This window comes from Idiotropiscis lumnitzeri, chromosome 17 (genome assembly GCF_059441095.1).
Source record: "Idiotropiscis lumnitzeri isolate Australia: NSW breed Sydney's pygmy pipehorse chromosome 17, RoL_Ilum_1.0, whole genome shotgun sequence".
Classification (NCBI taxonomy): domain Eukaryota; kingdom Metazoa; phylum Chordata; class Actinopteri; order Syngnathiformes; family Syngnathidae; genus Idiotropiscis; species Idiotropiscis lumnitzeri.
The window spans coordinates 6032263-6050133 of record NC_142407.1 but is presented as its reverse complement, the minus strand read 5'-3'; the positions used below and the strand labels follow the sequence as shown (position 1 = coordinate 6050133).

Sequence of the window (17871 nt, the reverse complement as noted above, 5' to 3'; positions counted from 1 at the left end):
TTTCTGCTTATGTAATGCACACGTATGGTCAGTAGATGTCAGCAATAGCGTCACGTCTTCAGATAATATAGTCACAAAATTAAGTATCTGCATAATGATATACAGTGCAATTCATAACAGCTAAGAGTTGATTGAAAAGGGTAAAATGCAGTCTTATAGCGAAGGACTCTGACCAATGTAAAACATTGTTTAAAAAAAATCCCGACTGGCAACTTTAACAACATGTACATGACTATCGAATTAGACAATACAATAATAATCCAAATAACATTTTCATTACATTATTCATCATGATGTTATCAACAGCTATCATGGTGCAATGTAGAACCTCAAGAATAAAACTGTCAAATTCATTCGAAATTCAATTTAAAAATGTTTACAACAAATATTTTTGCCAGAAAGTATTTCTAAAACTTACATTTAATAATATATAACATATCATAATATATTTGTGAACTTATCTTAGACACAGGCATATCCCAATCAATCAAACTGGACGTCATGCATTGCATAGATTCAAAACACACAGGAAAATATACTTTTTAAGAATATTTTTACTGATTTTACCTTCCAGTTAACAAAAAAACATTCCGCATCAATAAAACATATTATATAAACAATCAATATGATGTTCTCAGCCATCCACGTGGAAATTTAACAACCAATTCACAAATTCCCGTGACTGGTGATTGTGCACTTTCATATAATTGCAACCATTATATACATTTCCCAGTAGGACGTCACAATTATGACAAATCTGTCGCGAGAGGATTGCGTGTTTTTTATTTTTATTTTTTTATTTTAATATGCATCATTCCACGGAGGCGGTCGCTGCTTTCCTGCCTCAATAGACTGACTGTTTTCATTCGCACACACTCTCAAGTCCTCTGACCTGTTGCGTTCAGTCAGCGCGCTTCCGCACAGAAACTGTCCGTGGCTTTTCGCCCTCTTTTGTTTCGTTTCGGGTGAACATCTCTGGGGTCGACCATGCGGCGGACTTTGACGGCATTATCTGGCTGTTTATTGTTTATCTTCTGTCTGGCCGCGGAGGGGACGCGGGGCCGAGAAAGGGTATATTATGTGGCGGTCATCGAGGACTTGTGGGATTATGCACCAAGTGGAAAAAACCTGCTGAACAACGTGGACGTCGCAAATGATGAGTGAGTGCATCACGGATTTATTTTTCACGCAATCAAAAGCTCAAACAGAAGATTTTTTTTTTTTTTTTTTCGGGTGCATATTGAGCTCAGCAGTGACTCAGAAGTACGTGTTATAGCACTCAAAAGCGTGTCTTTGACCTCTTTCGCCACTATCTTTCTTGTGTAGTCATTGACTATAATAAAACACTCGCCTTTCATATAACTTGGACTTCGTGGAACACCTGCAGCAATACTCCTCTTTCCCTTTCGGCTTAACCCTTTTGTAGTTGTTGTCCTAGAAGTCCATTACATTAAAACACCCCCGCCGACCTGGCAAAAAGCTTTCAATACTTCACCAGGGCAAAAGACAGTTGTTCCTCCTAATTCCTAACTCTTTGCATGCAATGACGAAAATGATGAGATGACTGTATCAGTCTAATAGGCAGAAATGAATCTACAAGCACTTACCCTCAGCCTTGACTAGTTCCTTCTGCACTAAAGCATTACATTAAGATCATAATTGTCAATTTATCCCATTTTGCTCGACTGCAGCTGATTCAGAATAAGGTTGCGTGGATTTTTATTGGCAGAGAGAAACAAACGATTGTGAAACCGTTTTTACAGTAATTTATTCTGTATTGATTTAAAAATGTTTCGTTTTTTAAATGCCTCTGTGGTTTTGCCCCACTATTCCCAGCCTGACATTGCTGTATGCTCCCTCAAATCAATACGTCCTGTTAGATGTTCTGAAGAAAAAGAGAAAACAAGAGGAGACTTTATCAGTTGCTGGGCCAAAATTGTGGAATGCGCTTCCTCTGCACCTTAGACAGGCTGGTTCACTTCCACTTTATAAGTTTCCTCTTAAAATGCTCTTGTTATTTTAACACATTATAAGAATGGACACTTTTAGTGTTTTTTTTAAATTGTTACAACTGTTTAGTAAAATGAAATACAACAGAAAGCAGTCAAAATGCAGTAAATGTTCTAAAAGTACCAATCCAGATTTAACCTGTACAGTTTGACTACCTTAGTCACAATATGATTGAAAGTCCACCATGGGCCGTGGGTAAAACGGATGAGCTTGGACTGTCACAACATCCTTTAAATTCTGTTTTGAAGCATACCAGAGGAGCATGATTGCATAATACTGGACTTTTTCTGAGTTACTGGAGGAGCCAAACAGCACCCCCCCCCCAGAAGCCAGCAATCACTGTGGTTTACATTTTTTGGCATTTTAACATAGGCTGTTTTGAACTTTTGACACAGGATTTTTCTTTGTTGGTTCACCCTCTCTGACCTTGCTGAATCAAGATGTTTGTCAGTTACGCCCAATTTATTCAATTTGTTGTGTGGCATTAGAGCGACATTTGACCTGTGACTCATGTCTTAAGAGTGTCAGTCAGTGATTGTCAATGAATGAAGATAATTTATAGCCTCTGTATTCAATTGTGTGGAGGACAAACATCCTTTGTGTCAGTTCACTTATTCAATTTGGACCCTTCAAACGGGCACGAGAGTAAGACTATGTCATTAAAAATGTTTTCAGACATACATACTGAAGTGGATTTTTATTTACTTACTATTTCTTTTTCAATATTACCGTGAGTGTTCACATTTTCTGACGAGTTAACACTTTTTTTAATGGCTCTCATTGTAATTTTCCTACTGTGACATTTTATCCAAAGAGAAAATGTATTTGTTGCCATACTGCATAGCTTGAATTGATGGCCAGATTGCCTATATTGGTTATTTTTGTTTTCTCAAATTGTTACTCGTCTTTTTCTGATAAAGGATGTTATACATTTGACTATAAAGGATTTTATACGATTGACTACAAGTTACATGTATTCAGTTTAATGCAATAAAGATATTTGCTGATTGTGCTTTGATTCGATGTGCAGTGGAAGGTCAGGGCAGGCTGTGTGAAATGCGTAGGTGGGAGATGTTTTTTGTACAGGACGAGCCGCACTTCTGATAACGGGGGGGGTATCTGACGCAGAGCCTTCCAGACATCAAGGCGCTGTTGTGTGAGATTGGACGAGCCGACACGTCATCCTGCGGGCAGAAGACGTCCACTAAAAGAAAGCTAAAGTTAACTGCAGATGACACATCGCCAATAGTAGAATAGTAGGATGTTTTTGTTTTGTTTGCTGAAATGTATAAATGATCCTGGGCAATTCGGGGGGGTGTCTTCTGTTGGGTACAGAGACGCACATCACTGTGCTGATAGGGACCCGAGCCCCAGATTTGTATTAGATCTGCTGTTAGGAATAAATCCACTCCCATGTGAAGTTGCCGGCTTCCTGGTCATTTCTCTCTCAAAATGAGCGCGCACAATTGTTGGATGAATGTAGGTGGTGTTTGGTTAATTTAATGGAGTCAGATAATAGTAATAATTCCAACACGGATTTGATCAAAAACATAATCCTTGAATCCAAATTCAATTCCTAAAATTCCATTCTTCTGAGGTTCTTCTGTGTGGTTTCTGCATTCTGCATTATAGCACCCTGCGCTATGAAAACAAATTTCTTTCAAAAACAAAAATGGCACACTGTCATGTTCTAGTCTAATGTTCCTATTATTTAAGTCGAATCTCATGAAAACCAACTCAAAGTTATAGTGTGCATAAAGCATAATTATTTATGAATACACTATTCCAATCTAATAATCTCTTCACTGGGGCTATTTTAATTGTAGTGGTTTTCTTGAAATCTCACTTCTAATGTGATCCGCTTTAGGCATGCATCGATCTTTCTGGAGAGAGGACGTCAGCGTATTGGCAGTGTTTATAAGAAGGCCATGTTCCGACAGTACACCGATGCCACATACAGCCAAGAAGCCCCCCGGCCCACCTGGCTGGGCTTCCTGGGACCCATCCTGCGAGCAGAGATTGATGACATCATCGTGGTCCACCTGAAGAACATGGCATCCAGGAACTACACGATGCATCCCCATGGAGTTTTCTATGAGAAGAACATGGAAGGTATATTTTGAGAATGTGTCCATTAGCAAGCACTTCCCTTTTAATTAAACCACATGGGGAATGCTGTATATTGTGAAAAATGTAAAATTACATTTATGACTGGCAGAACAGAGGAGCATTTATAATATGGAACAATTAAATACACAACAATCCATAACTTGATGCCTGTTTTGGACATCTTCCAGGACAATAATGCTCAAGTATTTTTGAACCCTTTGTTATGCAACAGGACCCCATCCCCCACTATTCAGGGGAGAGCGGGTCACTGCTTTTGAGATTCCTCTTGGAAGACCGACAGTATAAACTTATTTACCCATAAAAAAACGAGTCACGTAAGAGTACAAAAGTGTCTTGCTTTGAGTTCTTGATAAGACATGCCTGAGTCTTAGCCTTTTTTCATTGTTACAATAGATGCTTGATAAGAGGGGGTGCGGGGGTTGAGGTTTTGAGAGAATGAGGAAAAAGAGGAAGGATTGCATTCTTGCCACACTTGAAGAACAACTGATGAAATCAGCAAATTTTGAGGAAAAACGATGACAAGTACACTGTTGCATATGTAGATGCTTACAGCTATCATAAATAATTCCAAATAAAGGAAATGGTAATCCTTTTTGATCTAGGATGGCATCCTATAAATCTATCAATGAAGTAGTAAATTTTAAATGTAAACTGAAACTGACTTTTTTTGTTGGTCTCTCAGGAGCGCTTTATCCAGATGGGACATCTGGTCACCTCAAGCAGGATGACTCAGTACCACCAGGGGGAAGCTACACTTACCGCTGGGAGGTCCGGCCCGAATTTGCCCCTACTGATGATGATGCCAACTGCTTGACCTGGGTGTACCACTCTCACTTGGAGGCTCCCCGGGATATCGCCTCTGGACTTATAGGGGCTCTGCTTACATGCAAGAAAGGTATGGAGGCATGTGTTTACATGTTATGACCTACTGTACTGATTGCATTTAACAAATAATAAAATAAAAATTAATTCAAAAAAACAAAACACACGGTTGTTTTCTATGGGTATTACGGCTTCCTGAATCATCCCCAATTTCTTTTGTCATTGAAAGAGCTTAAGGGAGTGACTGGTATTGGGTTTATTGTCATACGGGGCAGTTATGAACAAACACAATGAACTCTGCCTCGCAACAAACAGCGTGATCAAGAACGAGATGATGAGCATCTGTTGAAATGCATCGCTGCCTCTTCTATATAGTTCAAATCATGAAACTGAAATTTAATTTGGATTTAATAAAGCCAAGGCGGTACATCGGACGACTGGTTAGCACGATGGCCTCACAGTGCAGAGGTGCAGGGTTCGATTCCGGCTCCCGCCTTCCTGTGTGGAAGTGTTCTCCCTGTGCTTGCCTGGGTATTCTCCGGGTGCTCCAGATTCCTCCCACATTCCAAAAACATGCAGAGCAGGTTGATTGAACACTCTAAATTGTCTCAAGGTGTGAGTGTGAGGGCAACGGGTTGTTCTTCTCTGAGTGCCCTGGCTGGCAACCAGTTCTGGGTGTACGCTGCCTACCGCCTGAAGATAGCTGGGATAACCCTTGTGATGAGAAGCGGAATACATAATGGATTCATTAAGCCAGGTAGCATGAGGCGAGCAGAAAGGTTTGAGTTTTAAATCTTGCCTTTGACCTTTTTGTGTTTTTGTGTATTCTTCTAGCGCTTGCGTCCTCCCACATCCTAATAACATTCATGTAAGGTTAGTTGAGGAGTGTAAATTTCTCATAGATGGAACAGTAAATGTGAATAGTTGTCTAGTAACCAGTCCATGGTGTACTCCGCGTCGGGCCCTGGTATTCTGTAAGTCTTCAGGTTCCACTCTTGTGTACTTTTTACTTGCATTTTGGCATGTGTGCATGTGGGTTGTTTCGGGTGTAAAGGAGATAGATAACGAAATACAATTTTGGGTTCCAAAAAGTCAAATATAAGCACTTGTTAAAATGGGGCACTTGCACAGAACATTTTGTAGAGGACATTTTACTCCAAAAGGATTTGATCACAGGAAACAGAATAAAATTTGAGAGTAAAATATTCTAAATTTGCGCCTTGGACAGTATCTCATCTTTCACTTTCACTCTTTCACTCATCAGGAATCCTGAAAGAGAATCGTGAAGAGGGCATTGCTCGCAATGACGTGGCCCAGGATGTCTTCCTAATGTTTAACGTCGTGGACGAAAACCTGAGTTGGTATCTTGAGGACAACATTGAGAGATGTATCGATCCAGCTACAGTTGACCGTGAAGACGAAGACTTTGTGGAGTCAAATCTCATGCATGGTAACAATGGATTTTCTTCACCTACTGTAATATGTTTGTTTCAGCCATCTCCTTTCCTCTAACCTTTCCGTGCCCCCTTGTGTCATAGCCATTAATGGGTACATGTTTGGTAACCTGCCCGGAATTGAGCTATGCCGGCACCGTGCAGTGTCTTGGCATTTGTTCGGCATGGGTAACGAGGTGGATATTCACTCTGCCTTTTTCCATGGAAATACCTTACTGGACCGCGGCCATCGAACCGACGTGCTCAGCCTTTTCCCAGCTACTTTTGCTACAGCTGAGATGGTTCCGACAGCAGGTGGCAAGTGGCTGCTGACCTGCCAAGTTAATGACCACCTGCAGGGTAGGGAGCTTGACATTTAACCCCACTCCGCATCCTGTCCTGTACTGTGAACATGAGAAACATGCACTGTATATTAAGGCTGTTTAAAGTCCTCCCCAACGGGATGTGATTAAAATAAAACCAAGGAAAATGATTTCTTTGTATTACATCAGATTCTATTTGATTTGATTTTATCTATGACATTAACATAGGTGGATGTACTTGTTTTGTTTTATTCTGCATATATGGATCCAACATTTTAGTTAAGAGATCAAAATAAGATCAAACAAGACTACAACAGAATATTTGTCAACAATTTTACTGTCAGCTCAGTATCGAGTCCCCAAGACATCCCAAGCTTGTGTCAAATGTTTCTCTCCTATTCCAGCCGGGATGCAGGCCTTTTATCAAGTGAAGTCATGCAGCAATGAAACCAGCTCCACAGAGACGAGTGGTCTTGTCAGAAAGTACTACGTGGCAGCAGAGAAAACGCTGTGGAGCTACGCTCCCTTGGAAACAGATCTGATTCAAAACGTTTCCCTCACTGATGCCGACAGGTAGAAGAGACTGCCTATTCACCCTTCCGAGGATACAGACTGAAATACTGTAATTGCAAAGTCAGAGTAGATGAATTTCAGTCAACTGAATAGCTTTATTATTATTTTTGGGTTCTTATTTGTTTTTAACGAAAATGGATATGATTATATTTACACTCGTAATCATTTCAGTTTAATGATTGTAGACTTTATTGGTTATAATCTTGATTATTAATCTTCTCTTTATTTTTGTACAAAAGCCATCTAAATTTGCACAAATGCCTTTTATCCAGTCCATCAGAGCCATTTTTTGGTAAAGATGGCGGTCGGATCGGCGGTACCTACATTAAGGTGATATACAAAGAGTACACAGACGATACCTTCAGCACGGAAAAATTACCGCGTTCTGATTCTCTCCACTTAGGAATTTTAGGTGAGGCTTATCAGTTCCTCAAAGGCTAAATTTGAACCCCTCCTCCCATTTTCCCTTCCCATTGCATAATCCTGTCTGCCTCCAATGTGCCCTGTATTTCTTAAGGTCCCATCTTGAGGGCAGAGGAAGGAGATACCCTCAGAGTGACCTTCTTGAATCGGGCCGATCGAAACTACAGCATACATCCTCATGGCCTGCACTATGAGAAACGATTTCAAGGAAGCAGCTATAACGATGGTGAGTAAACAGTGGGAAGTTATAAAAATAAGCTTCACAGTGGTACCGGGTATGACTGCTGCAGTTCTTTTTGTGCATTAGGTGTTGACAAACCCGGTGCTCATGTTGCACCGGGGGAGACGTTCACCTACAGCTGGCAGGTGCTGGAAGGCCCGTCATCTTCTGACTCGCCCTGCATCCCTTACTTGTACTACTCTGCAACAGCGCCTGTCGAGGACACCAACTCAGGATTAGTGGGACCTCTCCTTGTGTGCACTAGAGGAACGTTGGGAGAAAACGGAACTCAGGTTACTCATCATGGACGAAAAATTCCATTTGCAGTTAGAAATGGGGAAGTGATTAGGTAGCGGGGAAAAGTAATGCCCCTTGAGTTTGTATTTGTTCTCATTATACTGTACAAGTGTACTTAATGTCTTCACCTCCATTCACATTATTGGCAGAAAGGTGTGGACAAGGAGTTCTTTCTTCTGTTTTCTGTCATGGATGAAAACCTGAGTTGGTATTTGAACGAGAACATTAACACATTTGGCACCAATGAGACAAACGTAGATGATGAAGACTTTCAGGAGAGCAACAAGATGCATGGTAAGCAGTTGATAAATGTGTACCGATGCCACAACATAGTGGCAAAGCACTTTAAATGGGGAAGATCGTATGTTTTAGTATCAACTCCATTCATCTAGAACAGGTGTGGGCAAACTACGGCCCGGGGGCCACATGCGGCCCGTTAAGCATTTTAATCCGGCCCGCCGAACTTGAAAAAAAATAAATGAATAAACCTTGTTAATGTTTTATTTTCTAATCCTGTGGTTTTTCAAAGACATATATATTGTTGTCATGCTTTTGGCCACTTTCATTTAAAATTAAATGGGGTTTTTTTCTCAAATGAGGTGAGGTTACCAAAACACTCCATCCATCTGCCCCTGGTCCGGCCCCTCTGTCAAAGTTTAGAACCCATTGTGGCCCACCAATCAAAAGGTTTGCCCACCCCTGATCTACAATGTGCACATTAGCCAACCCATGTTACATAAATGACATACCACCAAACATATCAATTTCACATGAGCTTCATTAAGGGGTATTTGCTAGCATACCAACCCAAACTAACTTCTTTTGAACAACGAGATAGATCCCTCTGATGCTTAGCCAGCTCCATGCAGAACATGGTTTGTGCTATAACTGTCAAGAAACATAACAATGTAGCAAATTAACTTTATTTGGGGTTAATCAGACGCTCTTTAAATGTTGTAGTTATGTGCTGACTCCAGTTTAAAAATTTGCTGAATGTGTCTGGACACGGCCTTGTGCAACCACATTAACACCGTTGTTCCCCTCTCTAAAATATTTCAGTTTTCCATTGAGTTGCACAGATTACAAGTCAAAATAATGTCAGAAAAGTTTTTTAATTATTTGTTTGGTCTAATTTTTTTCAAACTGTAAAAAGATAGCATTTGATCAGGGGTATGTAGATTTTTTTTTTTATATCGACTGCATTGGGAGAACACTGTTCTACTGAGGTGATTTGTGTAAATTGTGCAGTGGGCAAATAGGCTTAGTCGGAAGCATCAAGTATGTTTCTCTCGGTTCATACCTTCTTGTGTGTTTTCCTACATTTCAACAGCCGTAAATGGGCTCATGTATGGGAACCTTCCTGGACTGGACATGTGCGCAGGGGACAAAGTCATGTGGTACACCTTCGGTTTGGGCACCGAGGTGGACATCCACGGCGTTTATTTCGAGGGGAACACATTCAAGAAGCAGGGCACCACGCGGGACACCCTGAACCTCTTCCCTCACACCACAACTGCTGTGGAGATGCAGCCAAACACTCCTGGTCAGTCTCACAAACATGTGCATGAACGACACCGCATCCTGTTTTTTGAATGAATCAGGAGGGGGCTTACCCATTTGTCCAGAGTCTATTTGACAATGCAATGTATGTCATCGACAATCATGTTTAGATATATTCATGTGCGGATTTCCCGAGACAGTACTGAGATTTCCAAGTCGTTATCTGGGAAAGTACAACTTTCTGTAATTTCCTGCCAAGGAAACATCCTATGCAGATGTAAGGGAATACTCCCATCACAGTTCAAGGAGAGGTTACACTATTTACCAAATATCATGTACAGACTGAAATGGCACTGCATATCATATCAGTATTATTTTAAGCAAAACCTGTATACATATAATTTATTTTATATTGTTCTGGAATCACGCCATGACTTTTCAGTCTATAAAAAAAGTAAAAAATTGAAATAGAAGCTTTAGGTGAACCCTGGCTCTCGATCCAGCTCACTTCTAACACTAATTGGGACAGCAATGACCACTGATAAGGAGTAAAATTTGAAGAAAATATTCATACTGAGAAGATTCTTAAAGATTAAATTCATCCAGAAGACGTTTTAAATTGGCAAACATCAATGTTGGACATAAAAGAGGGGCTGGCTCTCATTCTGTTCGAGGTCATCCCCAAGGTGCCTGATGGGTTTAAGATCATATTCCTTCAAGTTCTTCCACATCAAACCCATGCTTCAATGAACCTTGGTTTGCACTCTGGAGCACGGTCAAACAGAAATAGGAAATGGTCTTTACCAAACTGTTTCCACAAAGTTAGAAGCATGAAATCAATGAATCCCTAATCCAAACTGTGTTTCCTTTACTTTTCCAACAGACACTTACGAAGTGAGCTGCAGAGTAACAGACCATTACTCAGGTGGCATGAAGCAGCAGTACAGGGTTACCTCATGTCCAGGCCGCAAAATTAAGAGCACACGTACAGCGCCGACTAAAACTGTTCAGTATTTCATCGCCGCTGAAGAAATAGAGTGGGACTACTCACCCAGCAGGGAGTGGGAGCTGGAGAAACACCACAGCACAGCAGAGGACAGGTATGTGAGTTTGGGATTTTGGATAGAATTTACTGTACTACTGGTTATTAACGGAGAATTTTTTTTTTTTTTTGCAGTCCAGGCAATATCTTTGTGGGACGAGGGAAGAACCGAATTGGCCCACGCTACCAGAAGGCCGTGTATAGAGAATACACCGATGAAACCTTCACAGTTGAGAAGAAAAGGGATGCCAGTGAAGAGCACTTGGGAATTTTAGGTAAGATTTTGAATCATTAGAAGAAATACAGACACTCGCATTAAGTTTATGGAGGACTGAAAGTGCCAAAAATAAATAAACAAATACACCATGAAATGTTTCATTAAAATTGTCATTAATCAACTAAATGTTTAATTTATTAATTAAATGTGGAATTAAATAAATGTGTCATTAATTAATTAAATTACTGTATAATTATTTCTGTAGTTCATTATTTATGTATTAAATTAATTATATATGTATTTAGTTTGCAGTTGCAGTGTTTCATTAATTCCTTTTATCTGTCAAACTCGCCCATCAAAGTTTGGTGGGCAGGTCGCAACACCTGATTGGTTGGGCTGCTTATCAAGGGTGCTGGAGCCTATCCAAGCTATCTTCAGTCTCATGAAAGTCCTCCATCGTCACAGCCGCCACGTGTGCAACCACTTAAGGCCAAAGCAACAGCTTAGACAAGATTTGAGTTTGTCAGTGTTTAGCCCCGCCCACTAACTTTGATGGGCGAGTTTGACAGATAAAACTTATTCATGAAACACTGCAACTGCAAATTAAATACCTAAATAATTAATTAAATACAGAAATAATCAAATAAATACACAAATATTCAATTAAAAGCAGAAATAACGATATCGAGTTTTTACATATAATCAGTGATAATAATTAATGACAATTTTAATTAAAAAATTCATGTTGTATTTATTTGTTTAATTTTGGCACTTTCAGTCCTCCATATAGGTTTGCCACTCATCTAATTATCTGATGGGAGATGACATGTCACTGTGGTTAATAGGCAAAGCTAGAAGACTTCAAAATTGGCATTTTCTTTTTTCGATGTAGGGCCAATCATCAAATCTGAAGTGGGAGAACAGATTGTTATCATGTTCAAAAATAAAGCAAAGCATCCATTTAGTATTACTGCACATGGCGTTAAGACCTTTGACCCTTCTCTTGCTGTCCTGCCAGGTAAGAGTGCGCAAAAAAAAAAAACAATTAATGAGGAATGTAATTGGCTTGTGATTGCTCATTGAGTGTTGTCAATTTTCTGTTTTCAGGTTACTTGACAATGGTGACTTGGAATGTACCTAAAAGCGCCGGACCAGGGGAGTCGGATCCCAACTGCATTTCCTACGCCTATTACTCTGCCGTTGACTTCATCAAGGTACACGTTGTCTACATACAGTAGAAGTCCCGTGGAAGCACACAGTTTATAGTGTGTCATAAGAACGTGTTACTTATCAACTTACCTGTCATGGGACATATGGACGAAAAAAGTTGGGAGACAGCTCTTGATCAGTCAGTTAATCAATCTGGGCTTTGACTCACCCCCTTAATATCCCTGGAATCTTAACTCAAAGACCTTTGGAATGAACTAGAACAGAGATTGTGAGCCAACATCGGTGACCTTTGACCTGACAAATGTTTTTTTTCTGCATCAATTGCCACGCATTTCCAAAGACGTGCTCTAAAAGTCATATGGATCGTCTTCCCTAGAAGAGTGGATTGTGTTACAGCCCTTACGATGGCTGGATAGATGGATCCAAGCGTGCCAATACTTTGGTTCTTCAGTTAAATTTAACACACAAGACGTGTTCAAGGAATGTTAATGATGAAGCATTTGTGCATGTTCAGGATATATACAGTGGCCTTGTGGGCCCGCTGGTGGTCTGCAGGCCCGGGACGCTGAGGGGTGAAGGCCCCGACCGGCAGAGGCTCGATATAGAGAAGGAGTTTGCTCTTTTTTTCATGGTACATGATGAAAACCAGTCCCACTATTTGAAAGAGAACATCAGAACATACCTCGGGGAGGACCCTGACACATTCACACCGGATGAAGAATTTGAGGAGAGTAACAAGATGCATGGTAAGACAAAGAGAGGATCAGTGAAAGAAGCAATCTTTGAAGAATTTTAGAACACAAGTGTCGCATATTAAACCAAGGTGTGGAACATTCATTTCACATTACAAAGTGTGTCAGACAAGTTTCAGGACTAGTGACACAAAAGATATATTTCAAACCCAAACTACAAACTATATACTTACTGTGGTCTTTCCTATCTTAACATGGGCTAGACAATCAACTAGGACATCTACAAAAAGATCCTATGGAGTTTTGTTTCATTCTAGTTCGTGAGAAGATGCGAGTGTTTTGGTCGGACAACTTGTAGTTGCGTCAGCATGAAACGCGCCTGATCACTGACAGTTCCTTGAAAAATGTTTAATTCGGGTGCTGGGCCGCCATGACGTCCAACGGCGCATCAAATTGGAGCGATGGCGACGGAGTGAAAATCGCAAGATATTTGGGTGGTGTTGTCGGCTGCAGACTACAGTTGACCACGGAGAAACTTTTAGAAGCATGAAGTACACCTCAAAGTGGTCTCCAAATAGCTGTAGGTCACGAAAGAGCCTGAAATCCTAGAGCTCATGCCATTCCTTAATAATGAGATGAACCCATTCCCTTTTCTTGCTGCTGCTCGAGCCTGACCATTTAAATTTGTTGTGTTTATAGGAAGGAGACATCTCAAAGTTGGACAGCCATGCTGTATGGGGAATGACTTAAAACACAAAGTTTTCTTTACAAGAATATGTTATAGGCAGGCCCACTAGTCGAAACATTGTATTTGTGGACTATGAGTTAAGCAGTAAAATCCCCCCTTTTTTTTTTTAACCATCTCAACCATTTTGTGACTTCTGCCAACTAAAAATGAAATCACAGTTGCTCAGGGCTCAGCTAACGACCAATCATGGCTCAGCTTCAGAAAACAGGTGAACCATGATTGGAGCTGTGAGCAACAGTGATGTCATTTTCAGTCGACAGACATGACAAAATGGCCGCCTCCTCAGATGTCTAAAAATGGTCAATTTTACTGATTAACTCATGTTCCACAATCACAATATTAATCAGAATGCCGTGTTAGACTAGTGAAGGTGCATAGAACATTTTATTGCAATGATTTTTTTCGGGGGCTGACGTCCCCTTTAAAAGGGGAAGACTTGTTTTTTTTTTTTTGTAGTTTGGATTTGAATTCTATCATTTGGGGCATCAGTATTGCAACTTTTCTCTCATTCTCTGGACGTTAATCATTACGCAATGTATAGTTAGCATGTCTGCCTCACAGTTTGAGTTTGAATTTCTGCCTTTGTATTTGGAGTTGGAAAACAATGCAAACACGGGGAGTACATGCAAACTCCACACATTCAAATCCCAGAATTGTGAGGCACATGTGTAAATTTTCATCACATAGGCTTTAAATGGTGTGTATGTGTGTATTGTAGGGATTAACGGCAAACTGTATGGCAATCTCCATGGATTGGTGATGACGCAGGGACAAAAGGTTGACTGGTATTTATTGGGCATGGGCAACGAAGTGGACATGCACACTGTACACTTCCATGCTGAGACTTTTACCTACAAGGTGAGCTTTAAACACACGCGCAAAAATCCATGACATAAATCGGATTTGTTGTCTTCACATTCATTAGACCACACAAGATTGATTTACCCTTTTTTGCTGTCAGACTGACCGCGTGCACCGCGCAGACGTCTTTGACCTCTTCCCCGGTACTTTTCAAACGGTGGAGATGGTGGCTGGAAACCCGGGAACATGGCTACTCCACTGTCACGTGACTGACCATATCCACGCAGGCATGGAGACCACTTTCACCATCAATGGTAGGCTAAAAACGCACGCCTGTCTGATATTGTCCATAGCAGCTACACGCTCTGCATGAATGTAAGAAATACATATCGTAAAGGAATGCGTTTACTATTTCGCATTTGCTCTTTTTCAGAATCAGAGATCACGTCACATGGTAAGATGTTATGACCGATCTTAAAGACAGAATATTGCGCCTGACAGTAATGAGGCAGTCGATAAGAATGGCACCTAGTGGGGTGCAGACACTCACCAACTGTTAAATAAAGTGAGGAAAAATCCTAGAACCACGCTCTGTTATTTTATCCAGGCACAGCGAGAACGTATCTTGAGAGAACAAATGCATCTAAAAAACGTGAAAAAAATTGTGTGGTGCCGCATTTGTGGCCTTTTGTGGATCACTGTGTTAATAATAATAATAATAATAATAATAATAATTTGCCCTTTATTAGTCACACAATGGGGAAATTCGAGATTCGAACCCAGGCCTCCTGGGGAGACTGGGTCCTGAACGCGGCGCCTTAGACCACTCGGCCATCCTGGCAGCCGGCATGAAACTATTTGGAGTCATTGCCAATAACAATGACTCTAACCAATAAAATGTGTCTTGGCAATAGTCTGCTATAGCATGCTACTTCCTGGTTCACAAAAGTTTAAAGTCATTAAAAAGTTCATTATGAATTAAATAAAAAACTGGAAAACTATATTCCTTCAAATAAAGTGTAAAAATCATTAATTCTAAATTGTCTGTTGATTTGTCAGTAAATGGGTTACTTCATTGCTCACAGAGTACAAAAATAATAAAATAAAAAATATTAATTTATTTAAAGAATATAATAAGCAGAGCTGGTCCTGGGGGCGGAACGGTCCGGCCCTACGGCCCGGCCAGATGTCCATTTTTGAGGCCGGAGCTGGGGGGTTGACTGATTTTTAAAAAAGCGTTCAATTAACAAAGGCAAGAGGTTGATTTTAGTCCGTCAAAAATTGCCACCGAACGCATCAAAAGCCAAGTGTTTGTGTATAAAGAGACGTGAGACTGCAATGTACGTTCAAGCGTGCCTGTATTTCCTTATTCTGACAACACGTAACCCGCAACTCCCACCTGCTACTGGAGCATACCGTGACAAAAGGAGTGGCAATACCACAGAAAGGGAAAGTCAAACAGTAAACCCACTTTAGTTTGACGAAACACTTACCGCTATAATAAGCCCATTATAAGGTAAGCGGATTTGAATTGTAAAATTAGCCAGCTAATGATTGTTATAGGGATTGTGGTATTGCCCCATATGTCTTCTTCATCGCTTCTTAATATCGGCGTTGATTCACATCACCCAAGATGTGAACCAATCAGTCTTGTGCACGTGGTCGACTGTCCTTCCTGACAAATCCAAGACATTCATTCCAGTGTTCTGATTCTTTTCTTCAATCAACAAACAACACTGCTTTCTTTGCTGACAAGCACTTTGATTTTTATCCCTTATCCCTCAGTGATCAAGGTAAGATTTCCGCAAGGTGTGCAGACGCACGGTTTCAAAGGTCTGACTGCATGCGTGGACTTTTAGTAGGAATCCCGTGCACTGGCCCATCAATTTGTGTGTATACATCATTGTTTCATAATGCTTTATTAGATTATCATGTAAGTCACCTTTTCTGTTGATGTAATGTGTCCAACCTGCTGCAGCTCCTGCTCCTGAAAGTTCCGGGCTGATGTTATTTCTCTCCCTCACATTCGGACTTTTGGCAGTAGCTGGGATACACTGACCAACTTCAGGAACTGTGAAAATACACTGGGGAAAAAAGGGGGCGGAATCACACTTGAGTATTTGTTTACTTGACTTTGTGCCTTAATGCAAATGTCAATCCAGTTCAAATATTTCTAAGACTGCGAGTTCTGGCTTGTGTAATACTACTATAGAACTATTTTATATGTGGAAGCTTCTTATATTGTGTCATGTTGCACTATGTTCATTTACTCGGCTGGGTTAGCGAAGCACTGCTCCACCAAATATTTTGATATGAATGCAATTGTACAATAAAATGTTTTTGTCAAAGGAGAAGTGATGTATGTTTTAGTAGAGTGTTGTGCACAGTAGTTACATCCCGTTGATAGTAGGACGTACTTTCCACAGGATTTGCTTTTCAGTTTATAAAAATATACACACTTTTACTCTGTATACCCTTCATACTGTATCTAACGATATTATGGGATATAGTGAACCTCTATTTGGAAACAGTCCCCGAAAAGAGTTTGTAATTACATAAAGGAGCCACAAGGGTGCGCCAACGCTGTTAAAACCGAGAGCATCAAAAAGTATCAACACCACACTTCAAACACGTCCACAATCATGAACTTGTGTTATAAATAAATGACTACATTCAGTAGTTGCATTATTCACCCCAAAATAACCCAAATAAATAACAAAACAAACAAACTCACGTGACACATGAGCTAACAAATATGCTCACAATACGTCCTTATAATATCAAGTTTCGGTATTCAGTTAACATAATAAATGTTAATAATAATGCTAGCAACGTGTAACGTCAAAGTAGACCACACCCTGCACAGAGAATACACTATTAGTAGCTGCATTGTAAAAGAAGGAGAAACAAACTTTCAGTTTTACTTTTGACTGTGCACAAGGTACATTCAAAGATCTCCAACATTACAGTCGTGGATGAAAAAAACACAATCAATGAATTAAAACTAACAACTTCAAGCTAGCACCAGATAGCATCAAAGGTTACTTTTGGTTTGATCTGGGCTCAACGACTAAAAAAAGCCCAATGCAGAGTTACAGGTGAGCTGGAGCCTGGTAGGTAAAACAAAAACAACACCAAAAAAAAACGTTCAAATGAAAGGTTTCGCATGGAAATCTAGTATAAAATATTTACCAAAATAAATATTTTTAAACAAATGGTTCTTAAGACAAAATGCAGATGCTTTGAAGTTAAAAAGTTCAACACAACTGAACTGTAGTTTGGGCAGTGATTATGTTGCGTGTGAGAGGGAGCTCGCTAGTGGGATTTGTATTTCCAATGAATAATGGCGGATAGGAGGCAAAAAAAAATGCTGATGCCTTATATTGTTGAACTGCAAATATGCTTTCCATTGGACATCAACACTTTTAATGAAATCCAGAAAAACATCTGTTTGATAAAGTGAAGGAAAT

General features: G+C 40.2%; 1 protein-coding gene across 1 annotated transcript; it reads left to right on the top strand.

Annotated features, from left to right (window-relative positions):
* Positions 1-863: 863 nt before the first annotated feature.
* On the top strand, positions 864-16755 carry hephl1b (hephaestin-like 1b). The gene is made up of 20 exons (XM_088279194.1): positions 864-1160; positions 3878-4122; positions 4823-5035; positions 6227-6412; positions 6501-6755; positions 7123-7291; positions 7564-7703; positions 7809-7940; positions 8022-8227; positions 8381-8525; positions 9562-9774; positions 10615-10831; positions 10909-11048; positions 11883-12008; positions 12098-12204; positions 12675-12906; positions 14319-14458; positions 14562-14715; positions 14835-14855; positions 16380-16755. Exons 1-20 carry the CDS (start codon positions 988-990, stop codon positions 16457-16459), a joined length of 3294 nt encoding a protein of 1097 aa, XP_088135320.1. The 5' UTR covers positions 864-987; the 3' UTR covers positions 16460-16755.
* Positions 16756-17871: the final 1116 nt, after the last annotated feature.